At 41.4% G+C, this 19,096-nt stretch overlaps 2 protein-coding genes across 2 annotated transcripts in view; one reads left to right on the forward strand and one right to left on the reverse strand.

The window, feature by feature from the left end:
• atxn1a (ataxin 1a) overlaps nucleotides 1-8,618 on the forward strand; it is a 122,579-nt gene extending 113,961 nt beyond the window's left edge. The window contains exon 5 of the mRNA XM_087786305.1: nucleotides 1,848-8,618. Within this exon, the coding sequence (XP_087642431.1) occupies nucleotides 1,848-2,396 (549 nt within the window). The 3' untranslated portion in view covers nucleotides 2,397-8,618. The remainder of the gene's footprint in view (nucleotides 1-1,847) is intronic.
• Nucleotides 8,619-10,179: 1,561 nt separating this feature from the next.
• Nucleotides 10,180-18,725, reverse strand: gmpr (guanosine monophosphate reductase). The gene is made up of 9 exons (XM_087785661.1): nucleotides 18,447-18,725; nucleotides 16,885-17,004; nucleotides 15,830-15,913; nucleotides 15,579-15,752; nucleotides 14,356-14,437; nucleotides 14,177-14,283; nucleotides 12,665-12,707; nucleotides 12,440-12,599; nucleotides 10,180-10,576 (listed from the first exon to the last, which is right to left on the reverse strand). The coding sequence occupies exons 1-9, from the start codon at nucleotides 18,681-18,683 to the stop codon at nucleotides 10,396-10,398; spliced, it is 1,188 nt and encodes a 395-aa protein (XP_087641787.1). The 5' UTR covers nucleotides 18,684-18,725; the 3' UTR covers nucleotides 10,180-10,395.
• Between the last annotated feature and the right edge of the window lie 371 nt (nucleotides 18,726-19,096).

Below are 19,096 nucleotides of genomic sequence, written 5' to 3' on the forward strand. Positions count from 1 at the left end.
GTTTTACTCCTTTTACATCATTTCTTATCCTCGTTGCTTTTTTTGATCTCGTCATCCTTTAAAATCTCAAACATTCATCCATCATGACCCCTGTATGACCTCCACACATGTCCCGAACCCGACCCCCGTCGAAAAAACAATCTTAAAACATGACAACATCAACATATTTGTGTTTATAGTTTACAGAAATGAATAAATATCTTTGGTAATTATGACATTTATTCATTATTCATGTTGATTTTTCAGCGAGCGTGTCTTTCAAGACAGTGAAGGGCACATTTCCTCGCGCGTTCAAAGAGGCTTTCATACTCATAAATGTTGGATGATGAGCTGCGCTCGCATTCTAATGAGTCTTTCATCGCACGAGCCACTAATTACATCCAATGCAGACGGACGACCGTCATGTAAGAAACATGATCCACTTTGTTGTTGCGAGAAGGTTCAGAGAGAGTTCAGTCTCACACCCTCAATGAGAATCTTTTTATTTATACACTTGTGCTGCCGACGAGAGACTGTCTCTGTATCTTCTATTTCTGAGAATAGGAAACGAATAACTGAATCAGTTTCGCTGTTAATTAATTTGATCTCAATTCACCATCCATTTGACGACAGTATCAAAGATAAGCGAGGATCAAATCTTATGGACAATAAACCGCAACAAACGATTCTGTCTTGTCGTTCATTGCGAGTGTGACGTCAAGACTGGATCGACCACCAAACTTGTATAGGCTTGTGTGACAGAAACTGGCCCATAATGCAGTATCAGAGATGGTTGAGTCGGCCAAACAAAGAACCGTTTATTCGATTCTTAAAATGCTTGATTCCATAACTGAATAGCCGTAGAAATATACTTGCTTTAGGTTACTCTAGAAAAAACACAGTTTTTTTCCGTGTCAGTTCCATCGATTCAACGTGAGCAATGAAGTGGAGTTTTATCTTTTTTAAATGGAAATGTCCATGTGCTAGGGGTTTTGTCCATCATTTCTCTTATAACATATCCATGGAGACACCATCATTAAATCTGCTACTTTTTGCAGATGTTAAAAAAGCTTTGGAATAACATACATTTTAGTATATATTATATAAAGATTTCAAGTTTGTGTCTTCTCGTTTAGACTATTGTGTCTAAACAAGAAGGATGTGTCTCGACTGCAGTTCATACAAAACTCTGCAGCCAGAATTCTGAGCCGCTCTAGTAGAAGAACTCACATTTCTCTGATCCTTAAAACTCTTCACTGGCTGCCAGTTTCTTTCAGGATCAACTTTAAAATTCTGGTTCTTACTTTCAGATCTATTCATGGTCAGACCTTCCATCAGTGATCTGATCCAGACTTACACCCCAGCTCGGGCTCTGAGGTCTGTGGATCAGAATCTATGATGGTTCCTGAACACGCTATTATTTACTTACTTACTTACTTACTTACATTGGATTCTTGTTTTTTTCCAGAAGCAAAAAATCCATAATAGAAAAACAATGCTAGTTATATGGAACGTCTTCTCTAAAGTGTCCAAATCTTGAATCTCCTCTTTCCAACTCATAAGTTCTCCTGAAACGACATGTATTTCTATTAATTCTCCATGGATGTGGCTGATGTTTACAAAGTCAATAACTTCACATTTTGACGCAGTAGTTTCATCAAGTTTAATTTTTATGTGACATTCTTTGACAGAACATCCCCAAGAGTGTGATCATTGCTCCATTAAACATGTTTCCTGAGACGTGTTAAAGAAACGACGTCCATAAGTTATTTTTGCCGACAGAGAGAAAACAAAAGTCTGATGATTGTGCATAACCTAGGATGTGAGGACGGGAACTCCTCGTTCATTATATTGTACTTTGTGTCCAGGTGAGTGTGGAGGTTCTGGTGGAGTACCCATTCTTCGTCTTTGGCCAAGGCTGGTCCTCGTGCTGTCCGGACCGGACCAACCAACTGCTGGAGCTGCCTTGCACAAAACTCTCCGTGGGCGACGTTTGTATTTCTCTGACCCTGAAGAACATGAAGAACGGATCTCTGACCAAGTATCAGTCCCTGGATCATCTGACCGAGCCTTCCTCCGGCCACCTGAAGGCGTCCAGATCCGCCTCGGACGCTCCTCAGAGATGTAGCGGAGGAGGTTCCAGGGAGCAGGAGAACGGCGTCAGAGGAAGAGGCGGCGGTGGCGGCGGCAACGCCGACGTTCGAAATGGCGATCTCACGTTCGGAGACAAGCTTCTTAAAGATCCCGTCGCCGGCTCGGGTAAGACGACGGGGGGCAGGAAACGACGCTGGTCCGCGCCCGAAGGTCGGAGCGTAGACAAATCCGAGTACGAGCCTCCTTTAACTCTGCCCAGACCATCCTTCATCCCTCACGAGGTGAAGCTCAGCATCGAGGGTCGGTCCAACATCGGCAAGTGACTGTAAAAAAAAAACAAACATCGGATTTGGAGAAAAAAAAAACACAAAAATGTGAACGCCCACTTCACTGTCTCTTATGTTTTGTGTTACAAATCGAACTACATGTCTTCAGCCTGGGTTCAGCCGTGTGGTGTGATGCAGGATCACACACTAGCGCAGTCTTTAACACAGCTTTTGTTGGTCGAGATGCACCTCATGTTGTGTAGAACGGAGCTCCTCTAGTACTGTATCTGCTTCACATCGTACCGTTTTTAGATGCAAAGATTGAAACCCGCGCAGCCAGACCCTGATGTTCGAAGATCTTCGTCGAGCAGTCATTAGAAGTAAACTCACGATCCAGAGGGCGTGTTTGTTGCCAGAACATTTAACAGTTCCCGAGTGGCGTTGTTTCCTCTTTCGGTCCAAACATAACCACCTTTTGATTGATTTCAAAAATGTTTGTAGATCATGTCCATCCAGAGATCGAGTCATTTTGTTCAAACGATTTGAACGAATCCTTGTTTTCACACTAAAGCTGTTTGACCCTTCGATTGTGTCGGTTAGACGAGGGTCACGGAGACGAGACTCTCCTGATCTTGAATGACAAAAACGTAGCACCTACTGACCCTCGGCGTGATACTTGTGTCTGAAACACTGGCTTCGAAGCTTCAGAGGAACGAAGTTACACCTACGGGGTCGTCGGGTGCGAAGCTTCTTTCGAAATAGTTTTTATCTCTTCATTGTGTCGACGCACAGTACTGTATATATATGTCTTGTTTAATGAGGGTAGCAACAGCACTTTGAAAAGCTTTTTTTTTTTTTTTTATTCATGGGAAAGTGAAGCGGGTGGTCTTGTGGACGTGCCATGGGATGACGACGAAAGGGAAGAATGTAGTGGAGAAATGGACCGAATGAATGTGTCGACGTGAAAGTGTGTCCGCGACAGTCAGGGAAAAAAAAAAGAAAAAAAAAAAGATTTTTTAAAAACCGATCTGGTTTCAGGCCATGGAATTCTGAAGGGTGTCATATATTCTTAAGTGTGTCGGTCGTTCTACTACCAAACACACAACAACAACACAATCGAGCGCGTCGAGGACAAACACACAGGCTTCGTCATCGAACGGCTTTACGGAGAATCTTAAATACCGGGATGTGAATAATGTACAGCAAGAGATCGACAGTTGTAACTCTTTAGATTAGACGACCTTGTGTTTCCACCGACGACCTTCCTCGATGCTAACTCTCTCCGAGTCGACGAAGCTTTATATGCTGCCTGTGGTCACCACGATCTTAACGTTTACTCCCTTGATCTCACGGAATACAGCGAGTTGTCGTTTCGGTAAGATCGGCTACGAGTCGAGGGTTGAGATTCACGAGCATCGGTCGACAGTAAGCGATGACGATCCAAACAGACGCCAGAGTATCTTTAGACTCAAAAAGAAGCCGATACTTTATCTTCCTCCAGAGGTATTTTCCAGGTTCAGGAGGAATCCACAGACCTTTGACCGGATTTAAGTCACGTCTAAGTCATTGAATCCTCGAAAAGCTAAACTGGGGTTCGTCTCCCGTCGACTTTAAAAACCCTTCAAACGTGTGTCTTCGCCCCGTGTTTTCTCTGAATGTACAGTATTTTGACTCCTTAATGTTGCTGGACAATCAAAGTTGGTCGTCGGTCCTAAACGATGTCTTGGGTTCTTCACGCCAGGGCGGGTCCAGTAGGAAGGACCTCCTCGTCCTAGATCAGGGTTATGAAGAGAAGACTAGATTATGATATGGATTGTATGGATTACCGCCGCCCTGGTGTGTCGTTCTCGTTCTCTGGCCGACTCGTTCGCTAGCTCAGAGAGAACCTCTCAGAGAGAACCTCTCAGAGAGAACCTCTCAGAGAGAACCTCTCAGAGAGAACCTCTCAGACAGAACCTCTCAGAGAGAACCTCTCAGAGAGAACCTCTCAGAGAGAACCTCTCAGAGAGAACCTCTCAGAGAGAACCTCTCAGAGAGAACCTCTCAGAGAGAACCTCTCGCGTCCTCACCAGCATCGGAATCCTCCGCGGTTCGCACGTTTTTAGAAGTCGATGGATGTGTTCGAAGGGAGTCGAGTGATGGATTTCAAAATAATGGATTTTCTTTTATAATAAAAGATCGTCATAGTTATATTTTCATTAATTTGCTGTCAGTGGTGCAAATACTTGTGTGTTAGTGTGTGTGTGTGTGTGTGTGTGTGTGTGTGTGTGTGTGTGTGTGTGTGTGTGTGTGTGTGCGCGTGAGTGTGTGTAACCTGTAAAAAAGCCCATGATCGTTGAGAAACATCACCTCGTATGACAAAAGCCACTCAGAAGACAGTAGTCAGGTCAAAACAACTCGATACAATCAAGTCGAAGCCAAGTGTTGAACTTGTAGAAAGCAATATTCAAAATATTTATATACACAGTATATCAGAGCACTTTTTTTGGGTGAAACACACAATATCATTCCACGCAAACCTTCTTGTATCCACTAGAAGAAGAACCAATCCAACCTGTTTGTATATAGAAGACTATTTTCTGATCTAAAAAAAAAAAAAAAACGAGTTTTCTTCAGGGAGATGCCTCTTATATGCAGTAATGGATAAACGAACCGAGAACCTCCTTGAATCAAGTGTTTGTTCGCGTTACATCTTCGTCGACGGAGTCTCCACTTGAGTTTCGAAGCCCACCAGCAAAACGGACTTAAGATCAGCCACGGGCGGTCCAAGTCCCTTAAATTCCAGACCTCCAGATACTTCCTCCCGGTGGTTCTTCTGCGGGAAGTTGTTCCGTCCGACCCGGGCCCTCCTCCCATTTCCACCAGGTCTTTCTTCGGCTAAAGATCTTGATCTCAACCCATGACTACAGTCATGGTGACGCTGGGCTGACCTTTAAGGAGCCCCGGGTCAAATGAGATGATGTAGCCTATATGGAACCATAACGAAAACGATCAGAACCACTGACCACGTACTGCAAACGTCTACCAAATATGAGGCGGGTTTGAGTTCATACTTTCAAGGTGTAGTTGTTTTGAACGGTGGACCACGATAAGCAGACCGGTGGATACAAAGCCAGCAACTCTGGGTGTCTCCTGGTGTCAAGGGTCAGTGGTTCTACTTCGAGGCTCTCCTGGATGTTCTGGACTCTAATTTCTCATGGACATCCCGAAGAGAGAACATCGGTATCATCGTGCTCCGTGCCTCAAAGGCGGGCCAGCATCTGGAGGTCCATCCTTCCATCACAAGACCCCCCCAAGATTATTTTTTAACCTCTTACTGAACAAAACTTTCAGCTTCCCTCATAACCAGACCCTGGTCGAGCTACAAGCGAAGATTCCAGAGGTCTCCAAAACCAAAGACTCTCGATGACGTCAACTCTAGACCTTCTCGTTCGTTCTGACCCCGAAACCGAACCAAGAAGGTCAGTTTCCACTGGTGGGCCGGACCTGGTCCTTTCGTGACTTCAACCCAACCTGAAGATCCGAGACAAGAGATGTAACGTGAACAAGTTTTGGGGGGCGGGCGGGGGGGCGCGACATCACGTGCACATGTAGTGGCCGATATCCGGGCTCTTTGCTGCCCCCCAGTGGCCACAGTTGTTTCAGGTACCTGATCCTCGCCAGTTAGCCTCGCGCGCTCCTTCCTCCGAGGCACAGCAACCGTTAGCTACCTTCGAACGTGACAGGCTCGTGTGTGCGTCTGTTTCCCGACAGGACAAAAGCAATCGACGGGAAGTGGGTTGTGTTTGAGTGTAAAAAAAAACCTTAGTGTGTAAAAAAAAAAAGTACCGCAATGTGCAATATTTCAATCTAAACCCCCATGTTGTGCCAAGTGTTTGTAGCATTAGTCGTAGCGGTGTGTTCTAGGGTCACTACTGTGTCAGGGCTGTTTGAACAAAGAAAGAAAAATAGTCTCTTTTAATTTTTCCTCCCTTTTTTTTTTTTTGTGCCCGTGGCCTTTTTTTTTCCCCCTTCGGAGTTAGTGAGTCTGCGCCACGTTGTGTTGTGCGTCTGCTTTACCTGCACATGAAGATTTGTATGAATGTGTGTCCGTGAGTCGCTCGAGACCCGCGGCGGAGAAAAGAAAACCTCATTGTGTGTGGGGACCACTTTTTTTTTTTTTAAATAAAATGAAAAAAAAACAACCTAAAAAAAGAGATGCACATGTAAGTAGACGTTTAAAAAAAAGACTTGATAATGTTTCAGCACTTTCTACTGGCTGGGGCGGGGGGGCTCCCCGGACGACCCATCCATTGACAGACAGAAAGGAAGGAAGAGGGAGAATATCCATGAGTTTCAGTTTTTTTTGCACATCCCCTCCTCGCTGTAGTGTCTTTCTGTCTGTTCGCTCCTCGCGGCGCCCGGCGCGTTCTTGGGTCCAACGGGCCGAAGGTGTCGCGCGACCTCCATTTTTTTTCTTTCGTTTCTTTCGGAATGGATCGCGTCCCATGATTGTCGGATCCTTCGCGACCTCCTCGCGACCTCGTTGGTCGCCACACGAGTCGTTGAAAATGTGGCGTCGGCGCCAGTGCTGGACGGACGGTCCGCGGTTAATAATAACATCGTAATATTTTAATATTAATGAATAATATTAAGCATCATTTTTACCAGATCCTTCCTTTTTGTTCAGCTCTTTGATAAATGTTTGTGTCTTTAATAAATCAAACAATCCATGGTTTATTGATCCATTTTTTCTTATCAAAATGTTTTATTTCATACATTTCAGGCTTCATGTCGTTCTAGTCAAAATAAAAAAAAAGTTAAATGGTTGTTTTTCTTCTGGTTTATTTGAAAGTTAATTAATTTTTTTTGGCTCAGATATTTGTTTGCATGCTAACTAGCTACATGCTAAACTTTTTAATAACTTTTTAAATAAAATGAATTTGTTCTGCAACTTTAAAAAATGTAGTTTTGAATTGAGAACAAAAAAATATTGTTCAACAATCAAAATATTATTTAGCTGTTTAATCCAAAAGATATTTTTTAATAGGTTTTTTGTTCATTAAAAAGTTATTCAAAGATTCTTAGCTTCAATAGCTTGCAAGCTAACATGCAACATGCTAAACATTTCGAAAACCTTTCATTTGATACCTTTACAAAACAAACTTTATGAGCTATTGTCGAGCTCACATTTTAATTAAAATGAATGTATTTGTTCAATAATCAAAAATCGTTATCGTTAGCTTTGATAGCTGCTCACAAGCTAACCAGTTACATGCTGTTTTATAACCTTCATTATTTAATACCTCTGCAAAGTTATTTTTGAGGTGACATATATTAAAAGAAATCTAAATAATTGATTTTCTTTTCTGGTTTCTAAAAACGTAAATCAAGCTTTGTTAGCTTGCAAGCTAACTAGCGACATGCTACACTGTTTGATAGCCTTAAATATTATAATTTCCTTTTGCGAACTCTATTAGTTATTGTCGACTACTTTGATTTGATTCAAAATATTCTGGTGGTTCCGTCCAGCACTGATCCGGACCCTCTGGCTCGGCGACTGTGGTTCAGCCTCCGTGTAGCAGCGACCGTGACGTCAGGACTAAAAACTCTGTTTTATATGAGAAGAAAAACAAAAATCACTTGTTATAGAACTTTCTTTTTTTTTAGATCGACAAACACGATGAATGTTGGTGTGTCTGAGACCAGTGTCCTGATGTTTGTACTTTCATTTCGCAAAAAAAACACAACAACAAACAAACACACAAAAAGAAAAAACGTTCTTTGGCACTTTGTCGTGTTTTGAATCAGGATTCCCTGTTTTTTTTCGTTGTTTTCTATGACGTCCATGTCTTTTGCGCTGGAAAAAAAACCAACTCAGGCAGAAAGAAAACGGACCCACGAGAGATTCCCGATCCAGAGTGGGCTGTTTCACGACGTGTTACTTTGATTGACAGATGTCATGAACGGTGATGATTCTTTACGATGCGTTGACTCTGGAGATGACGCCGCAGGAAGTGACCGTCGTCTTTGACCCCTGACCTCGCCAACACACACACACACACACCTTCTGTTCCGGACTCTGAAAGTAGCGAGGACTGGACTCACGGCGACCAGCAGGGGGCGGCGGCGTGTTCTCAGCCAACTGGCTTATGATTGGTCGTTCTCACCGAGTCTCCGTGTCTCACTTCCCGCGTCCTTCTCTAGCAGAAAACAACCTGTCGGTGTTTGTATTCGACATCTGTACAAATGCACCTCTTTGACAAATTAAAACAAATCTTGACATATCTGGAGGAAAAACTGCCGACGTGGTGTTTTATTGATTCTGTCAAATATGTTGAAATTAAACTTTTACGACTGTGTTTGACTCACGAACGAACAATTCAAAACTGTCTCTGGTTAAAGTGTTAGATTTTAATATTACTGTCTTTAAAGTATTACAACATGTCGTCAGAATATTGAACGCTTGAATTTAACATTTAAAACTATACATAGCCTTTTAAATTCAATATAAAAATGTGCCATCGGAACATTTTGAATGAAAAAAAAAGTTGGGATTCAAATATCAAACTCTTTGTGTAAGAAATACATTGAAAAATGTTCAATTTTTAAAACTATTTTGATTTTATTTATTCTCAATAAACACGTTTTCTAAAAAAAAAAAAGCAATTAAACCTTTTGATATAAAACTTTAGAAAATAAATTAACGCGTAAATAAACCCCAAAATATTTCTGTTAGAAAAAAAAAAGACGATTCAATATTCTGATGAAAATAATGTACAAGTTCAATTTATATTTATGGTTCAATTTACTGTTTTATGTCCAAATATTCCTTGAGATATATCGTAATATAAAATACATTTATCGTCTTTTGACCATTTTTTACTTTTCTCAGAGAATACATGAACAATACACGATTATTATTTAATTTAATTTGAGCTTCACTTGCAGACATTTTAAACCCTTGAACTACACTAAATGTAAAATATGACAAAAAATACAATTATTTCTGGGATTTTCTTTAATAAACTGTTTTATTTCTTAATTCTCTGACCTACAAATGTTTTAGGAAATAATCTGTTGATATTTTTAATGTTTATTTATTTGTTTATATTTTCCTTCCTGCACAGGATTGTTTTAAAGTTTGTGTCAAAACCACAACTAGAAGAATCACCGATGAACACGAATAATAACAATATGTTTGACTTCAATGGTTCTGATGCTTCAGAAGATGCTGCTCTGTCTCCCTCTAGTGGTGATTGTGTGAATTACAACTCAAGCCTTCTTCTTATGTTTAAGTAAATCAAGTTAAATAAGTACATTTTCGTGTTTATTTTTAAAAACAGCCCTTTAAAAACAGTGTTTACCGTGTATTTTCATAACTTCATTTCTGTGTTAAGTTCCCCTTAAATTCAGTAGCTACTGTACTTTTGAACGATCAATAATTCTTTACGATGTAACGTCCTTGAGATCAGATGTCAGTAGGTGGCGCTGTGGTTTGGAAATATATCTGAGGTTTCACGGAAAATAGTCATTAATTGTAAGCGACACGTAGAGAAGTGAATCATGTCCACAGTCCAGTTAAATAGTCGACTGCTATGTGGGTGTTGCAGAGATTTTGAGGGTTTTTTCGGGATTTGATAAAACACTTCGCCAAAATGTAAACTGAATTTCCAAAGAGACACTGAGACACTTAGGGATCTTAGGGATACTGAAAAAAATACTCGTAGTGTTCAGACATATTGAGTCTCTGTTCTTCCTTCGGTTCGTCATATTACCCACAATACACCTGTGTTGAGAACTCTAGAGTTAAGACGTATAGTCTGCGTTTATTTCAGAGAACTTTATTTCACGTCCAGGGACCAAAAACTGAGGATTGTTTTGTCGGCTTGATGTGAGTTTCACGTACGAAGATGGAAGTGGTCGTGGACTAGGATGTCCTGCATGATGACCCGGAGGAAAAACCACTTCAAAGCCTCGGGGGGCGACTGTTTCATGACGACCCGGCGCGACGACCGACCTCCTGAGAAGGTGCTTCGACCTTCGGTTGTAACCAAAGGTGCAGAGACATGGAGATCTAGGCGAACATGTGGCTGGACTGCTGGGTGACCCGGATGAAGGTGGTCCTCCTGCTCAGCTCCTTCAGCTTGGCGGCTCCGACGTAGGTGCAGGTGGAGCGTAGACCGCCCAGGACGTCCCTGATGGTGTTCTCCACGTCTCCTCTGTAGGGAACCTCCACCGTCCTCCCTTCAGACGCCCTGTTGAAGATGGAAGGTCAGCTCTAGTGTTGGACCTTCTTCTAGGGCTGGACTCAGACCTGCCAAACCCTTCTGACCCTGTTCATGGTGGGTTTCCACTGTTGAAGGGTCATTAGTAAGACTCCCAGTACAAGAAACAAATCCTCAATCTTTCAAAAACCACTGCTAGAAGGAGTCCGGTAAGTTGGTCCAAAATGTTGTTCTGTTGTCTCAACAGCTGTTTCATGATACCTGATCAGCTGTTTCATGAAGCCTCATCAGCTGTTTCATGATACCTGATCAGCTGCTTCATGAAGCCTCATCAGCTGTTTAATGAAACCTCATCATCTGTTTCATGAAGCCTCATCATCTGCTTCATGAAGCCTCGTCAGCTGCTTCATGAAACCTCATCATCTGTTTCATGAAGCCTCATCAGCTGCTTCATGAAGCCTCATCAGCTGCTTCATGAAACCTCATCAACTGCTTCATGAAACCGTATCAGCTGTTTCATGAAGCCTCATCAGCTGCTTCATGAAGCCTCAACATCTGCTTCATGAAGCCTCATCAGCTGTTTCATGAAACCTCATCAGCTGCTTCATGAAGCCTCATCATCTGCTTCATGAAGCCTCATCAGCTGCTTCATGAAACCTCATCAGCTGTTTCATGAAGCCTCATCAGCTGCTTCATGAAGCCTCATCAGCTGTTTCATGAAGCCTCATCAGCTGTTTCATGATACCTGATCAGCTGCTTCATGAAGCCTCAACAGCTGTTTCATGATACCTGATCAGCTGTTTAATGAAGCCTCATGAGCTGTTTCATGATACCTGATCAGCTGCTTCATGAAGCCTCATCAGCTGTTTCATGATACCTGATCAGCTGCTTCATGAAGCCTCATCAGCTGTTTAATGAAACCTCATCATCTGTTTCATGAAGCCTCATCATCTGCTTCATGAAGCCTCGTCAGCTGCTTCATGAAACCTCATCATCTGTTTCATGAAGCCTCATCAGCTGCTTCATGAAGCCTCATCAGCTGCTTCATGAAGCCTCATCAGCTGTTTCATGATACCTGATCAGCTGCTTTATGAAGCCTCATCAGCTGCTTCATGAAACCTCATCATCTGTTTCATGAAGCCTCATCAGCTGCTTCATGAAGCCTCGTCAGCTGCTTCATGAAACCTCATCATCTGTTTCATGAAGCCTCATCAGCTGCTTCATGAAGCCTCATCAGCTGCTTCATGAAGCCTCATCAGCTGCTTCATGAAGCCTCTTCAGCTGCTTCATGAAGCCTCATCAGCTGCTTCATGAAACCTCATCATCTGTTTCATGAAGCCTCATCAGCTGCTTCATGAAGCCTCATCAGCTGCTTCATGAAACCTCATCATCTGTTTCATGAAGCCTCATCAGCTGCTTCATGAAGCCTCATCAGCTGCTTCATGAAGCCTCATCAGCTGCTTCATGAAGCCTCTTCAGCTGCTTCATGAAGCCTCATCAGCTGCTTCATGAAACCTCATCATCTGTTTCATGAAGCCTCATCAGCTGCTTCATGAAGCCTCATCCACACATTAGTACCAGGCAGCGTTCACACTCCCTCACCTGTACTCTGCGACTCCGCCCACATACTTCTTCATGGCCTGGTACTAATGTGTGGATGAGGCTTCATGAAGCAGCTGATGAGGCTTCATGAAGCCTCTTCAGCTGCTTCATGAAGCCTCATCAGCTGCTTCATGAAGCCTCTTCAGCTGCTTCATGAAGCCTCATCAGCTGCTTCATGAAACCTCATCAGCTGTTTAATGAAACCTCATCAGCTGCTTCATGAAGCCTCATCAGCTGCTTCATGAAGCCTCATCCACACATCAGTACCAGGCAGCGTTCACACTCCCTCACCTGTACTCTGCGACTCCGCCCACATACTTCTTCATGGCCGTGTCGGAGCTCATGCCGTAGAACAGTTTGAACTTCTTGCCGTCGCGCTCGATCAGTTCACCGACGCACTGGTCGTGACCCGCCAGCATCCCGCCCATCATCACGAAGTCTGCTCCGGCGCCTACAACACCAAGTTTGACACGTCGACTACGAAAAGAAGACTCGTTGAGCGAGTGATTTACTCACCGAAGGCTTTGGCGACATCTCCTGGACAACTGCAGCCGCCGTCCTGCACACCACACATAAACCAGAGAGTATCACGTTTATCAACGAGTTCACTGTTACAGTCTGGACATCACAAGAGGATCATGGGAAAGTTGGGGCTGCATGAATGGTTGGCCATGTTAATGAAGAATGACGGATTGCAATTTTTACGAGGCGTCTTTGAAAACAACACAGTAGTTTGGAGATACAAAGCCAACTCTGAAACACATTTACAAACTCTGAAATAAATGTGCAAACTCTGAAATAAATGTGCAAACTCTAAAACAAATGTGCAAACTCTGACAGTAACTTACAAACTCTGAAACAAATTTACAAACTCTGAAATAAATGTGCAAACTCTGAAACAAATGTGCAAACTCTAAAATAAATGTGCAAACTCTGAAACAAATGTGCAAACTCTGACACTAATGTGCAAACTCTGAAACTAATGTGCAAACTCTGAAACTAATGTGCAAACTCTGAAACAAATGTGCAAACTCTGAAACTAATGTGCAAACTCTGAAACAAATGTGCAAACTCTGAAATAAATGTGCAAACTCTGAAATAAATGTGCAAACTCTAAAACTAATTTACAAACTCTGAAACAAATTTACAAACTCTGAAATAAATGTGCAAACTCTGAAACAAATGTGCAAACTCTGAAATAAATGTGCAAACTCTGAAACAAATGTGCAAACTCTGACACTAATGTGCAAACTCTGAAACTAATGTGCAAACTCTGAAACTAATGTGCAAACTCTGAAACAAATGTGCAAACTCTGAAACTAATGTGCAAACTCTGAAACAAATGTGCAAACTCTGAAACAAATGTGCAAACTCTGAAACAAATGTGCAAACTCTGAAACAAATGTGCAAACTCTGACACTAATTTACAAACTCTGAAATAAATGTGCAAACTCTGAAATAAATGTGCAAACTCTGAAACAAATGTGCAAACTCTGAAACAAATGTGCAAACTCTGAAACTTATGTGCAAACTCTGAAACAAATGTGCAAACTCTGAAACAAATGTGCAAACTCTGACACTAATTTACAAACTCTGAAATAAATGTGCAAACTCTGAAACTAATTTACAAACTCAGACCCTAATTTACAAACTCTATAACAAATCTACAAACTCTGAAACTAAATTACAAACTCTATTACTAATTTACAAACTCTGAAATAAATGTGCAAACTCTGAAACAAATGTAAAAACTCTGAAACAAATGTGCAAAGTCTTGTAATACATTTACTAATTATTTTTGCATCAGATTTTGTAAATGTGTTTCATGGGTTTGTGAATTTATTTCAGGCAATAGGAATTTTTTTTAAGAAACCCTCAACCTCTGGGCCACCGTACATCCTAAACTCTAAACTCATGGTTCTCTACGGATGGATTGTCTAAAGTCTCCTGGCATGAAAAGACAAACGATTGTATCAACCATGCAATGCCGGTTCACTCCACCAGAGGGAGCGTGGATCGGAGACTCACCGAGATGATGTGACCTTTGAGTCCGTGAGCTGAGTCCGCGCACTCGATGACGGCGCTCAGTTGAGGGTACCCGACCCCCGTCTTGATCCTGGTCGTGCACACGGACCCTGTAAACGAGTCGGACCCACCTGTCAATCACCTCCTTGAGTGACGCGTCACACACCTGGCGGGAGCCTCACCTGGACCGATCCCCACTTTGATGATGTCGGCTCCGGAGAGGATGAGCTCCTCCACCATCTCACCTGTCACCACGTTACCTGCCTGCACAGACACACCTGTTGCTCACGGACGCCCCCTGGTGTACGAAGTATGTCATATGTATATTGTATTTATTTATTTATTTCAGGGACTTATAAGGACAGTTGGATCAAGAAGCTCCGTAATCGTTTGGTAATGTCTGGCGACTCTATTACTATTAAAATTAAAACATATTTTATTACCTGAATTTATAATATTCAATATTTGAAATATATTAAACGTTTGGGTTTTTTTTAAATATATTTTATTTATAATGGGTAGTTTACATACGATGAACAGTTTATGACATATTCATTAAGACAATAAATAAATCATGTATGGTGAAAAAAAAAGCAGTAAATTAAAATGTTAAACTTTAAACAATTGATTACTTTTATTTTAATAAACATGTGTATATATGAACATTCATGTGCATTTGTTTGATTATAATTACATTTAATTTTTCCAACGTTTATTAAAATATTTGTTCTTCGTTGTATTTACGTTGAATGGTGTGGTTTTAGATTTAAAAATTAAAAGTAATTATGCGAAATATTTAATTAATAAATGAATGAATAATTAATTAATTAATAGTAAGTAAAGTAAGAAAAACTCTTCAGTAAATCAGTATATAATCAAATATTTTTTTTATATATTCTTGAGCAATAACTTACCGAGTAGAAACCGACTTTTCCTCCTTTTTTATTTTTATTTTTTTAAAACAACATATTTTGTCTTATCATGGTTTAAGCACTTAATTAAAGTATTGTGTTAAAAATATGTACTTTCTTTTAATTTTATAGCAGCTGGTTCTTCAATTTTCTTGAATAAATGAAAATTCTTTCGTTTTAAAGTATTATTTCATAGAATTTAATCACATTTAATTAAATTATTTTATTAATTCTTTATATCCCCACTTTTTATCTTTTTTTTTTGTTACATGTTATTGATCTAATTTTCTTTTTAAGTGTAGTTTTTAAAATACTGGTAATAATTATTATTATTTTTTAATTTTAATAAGAGTAAATTTACTCTCATAAATAACTACGATTCTGTTCTGACAAAAACATGGCTTTTACGTATTCCTTGTTTTCTTTACTCTGTTGGTCACATGACCCACAGAAGCTTCCTGGTAGGACTCAGTCTGGTTCTGGTGGATCCTCACCATGATGGTGTGTTTGGGGAACTTCTCTCGCACCGTCTTCACGAACTCCACGAAGTACTCGGAGTATCCGTTGGCCACGTCCAGACAGATGTACTTGATGGAAGGAACCGCCTCCAGGATGGAGCACAGCTTCTCCAGGTCGGCTTTCCCGCTGCCGGAGCTGGCGGCCAGATGCTGCCGAGTAAACAACAACAACAACAACAACATCACTCTGGCGCAGGAACCTTCAGCCAGATCTGGGACGGACGTACCTCGATGCATTCTGGGTGATCGGCGGCAAATTTCTTCCACTCGTCCACGGAGTAGTGTTTATGGATGGCTGTGAAGAGCGTGTGCTGCAGAGAAGAAGAATGGAGTCAATTATCTGGGTCAATTTGACCCGAAGGACAGGAAACAAATGTGATTGAGGTATCCCTTGTGTTGTCTCTGGGTCAAGGTGACCCAAAAGTCTTAAAACAAACGTGTTTGAGGTATTTATTGTGTTATTTCAGGGTCAATTTGACCTGAAGGACAGGAAACAAATGTGATTGAGGTATCCCTTGTGTTTTCTCTGGGTCAAGGGGACCCGAAGGTCTGAAAACAAATGTGTTTGTGCCATCCCTTGTGTTTCTCTGAGTCAATTTGACCCGAAGGACAGGAAACAAATGTGTTTGTGGTGTCCCTTGTGTTGTCTCTGGGTCAAGGCAACCTTAATGCCCTCAAACAAAAGTGCTTGTGGTATCCCTTGTGTTGTCTCTGGGTCAAGGTGACCCGAATGACAGGAAACAAATGTGTTTGAGGTATCCCTTGTGTTGTCTCTGGGTCAAGGGGACCCGATGGTTCTAAAACAAATGTGTTCCTTGTATCCCTTGTGTTGTATCTGGTTCAAGGTCAAGGCTTACATAAATACGTATGTGTTGGAGGTCGTTGACCCGGATACAACACAAGGGTTCAATGGTTTAAGTCGTCACAACAGGAATTTCTCAGTAGAAACATAAATGGAAAATTTATATTTGATGAAAAATACAAAGAAAAACAAAATTTAGATGTTTTTTTAATTGTTTTTAACTTCCTATTTGTCAACAAACATCACAGCAGGAGGCCGTCAACCCTGAGTCTGGTTCTGCTCGAAGTGTCTGCCTCTTAAAAGGATTTTTTTTTTTTCATTCACTCATTGTTGATTCTCTGTTTTTTTCTGTTTCTCCAACAAAGTCTTTCTTCCACTAAAATATTGAGTCACGAGTCTGAACCTGTTTCAACACAAGCCAGTAGAAAGAAAACATTTGTTTCTTCTTTCAAAGAACCGTTGGTCACGTCTGGAACTCACTCTGCTGAGGACCTGAGCCATCTCGAAGGTGCCCGTGGTGTCCATGTTGGCGGCGATGATGGGGACGCCTGTGTAGCTCTGCTTCGAGTTCCGGAATGTGAAGTTCCTCTGAAGGTCCACCTGAACATGAAGCTCTCGTCATCTTCAGTGAGGAACACTTGGATTCTCAGGGGCCACAGTAGTGACCGACAGTGTTGAGAGGGGTAAGAAAATGGAGGATGTCATTTAAAAAAAAGATGGATGGATGGATGGATGGATGGATGGAAAGTGTCTGTGTTTATGTATTTTAGGGCAAATAGACACAATTAAGTTTCTTAATACCTTTTTAATTTATATTTATATAAAATATTGATATTTAAATATAGATATTTATCATTTAAAAAGAAGAATGAATAATATCTATATATATATACTGTATATATATATAGATATATAGATATAATTAGGGCTAAAGCTAGCCTAGCTTAGCATTTAGCTTAACGTACAGTACTTAACTTCATGGAGGTTTTTGACTTAGTTGGACAAAATACATCTTTGACTTAAATATGACTTAAACCATATACTGTGATACTGTAGTAACAAGTATATATGTGTAGTATTGTCCAGTACTTGACTCTGGTGTTGTGATAGTGTAGTAACAAGTATATATGTGTAGTATTGTCGAGTACTTGACTCTGGTGTTGTGATAGTGTAGTAACAAGTATATATTTGTAGTATTGTCCAGTACTTGACTCTGGTGTTGTGATAGTGTAGTAACAAGTATATATGTGTAGTATTGTCGAGTACTTGACTCTGGTGTTGTAGTATTTACAGACCACATGACTCTTGACGAAGTCGTAACTGCTTTCATTTGTTTTCAAACCAAAATATGTCCAAACATCAGCTTTAAAAGCTGCTGGAGTCACTGTATCCTCTCGTCCTCAGTCATCACTCTTCCTTTAGCTGTGGAGGACATAATGACTGCTGCCATCTAGAGGCCGGAAGTTTAGTTGCAACACAAAAATATGCAAAAAAACCCACGTATTTTTATGTTTATTGTACACTAAAATAAACAATCCAACTTTCTTATTTTATACATACTTTATAGAAATATAAACCAAAAAGAAAAGTGATAAAAATATAGTATGATTTTAAAACGAAAAAAGCCTCCAAAAATAAAATAATGTTGTGTATTGATATCGGATATTTAGTGTATTGTTACGCAGACAGTATTTACGTGCGAATTGTAAATAAACAATATATATAAACAACAAAACAATAGACTAATCTACGATGTATTTGTTTACATCTAAACTGATGATTCCTCCACAGTGTATGGAATGTACCCTCGGGTCCTATTTTTAACCATGTTTTTCTCAGACGTCCCCACGTCTCATGTTGCTCTGACTGGACCGGCGCCATCATGGAATCCTCGCGGGTCAGAACCAATGACTCACTCGAGAAGGAGGTCAGGACCGGGACCAGGTTAGATTTATAGATGACAGGATGAAGAGATGAAGAGATGAAGAGATGAAAGGATGAACCGTCTCTGGTTCTCCAGAGCCAGCACCCACACCACCAACCTCTGAGCGGCTCCTCAAGCTGCTCCTCTTGGGCCGGAACAGAACATCCTTGAAGTCCAGCTTCAGGTCCGAGTCCACGCGAGGCATGCTGCTGGGCGTCCAAGGGCGTCCGGAGGAGACTCTCTGCAGGAAGGCGGCGGCTGCTGATCTCAGGGCCCGACCACCAAACCCGAACCTCCGGGCAGCCAGAGTATTTATGTCCACACGGGGCCCGGCCCGGCCCCTGACCCCCCCCATGCCTTCATTTGGACCGACTCCCTCACCTCGCCTCCGCTGGAGTGGCAGCAGCAGCAGTGACCACGCCGGCTGCTGACACACACACACACACACACACACACACACACTCACACACACACACACACACACACACTCACACACTCACACACACTCTGCACTGCAGAACCTGCAAACACACCTGCTGGCCGCTAGGGGCGCTGTTGTGTGAAGCCACAGGGTCGATGCGGAGAGGAAGTGGAACCAGGGAAGTCCTGGTCCAAGGACATGTTGTCATTTAAGAAATGATTACATTATTATTTTAACTTTACTACTGATCATTCATGGAAAACTGTGTTTTCTCCAGTGGTAAGAAATACACGATTTTATTTCAACTTAAAAGGGATTTTAAATGAACCAAAACATGTACAAATTAA

This window comes from Callionymus lyra, chromosome 3 (assembly GCF_982586985.1).
Source record: "Callionymus lyra chromosome 3, fCalLyr1.hap1.1, whole genome shotgun sequence".
Taxonomy (NCBI): domain Eukaryota; kingdom Metazoa; phylum Chordata; class Actinopteri; order Syngnathiformes; family Callionymidae; genus Callionymus; species Callionymus lyra.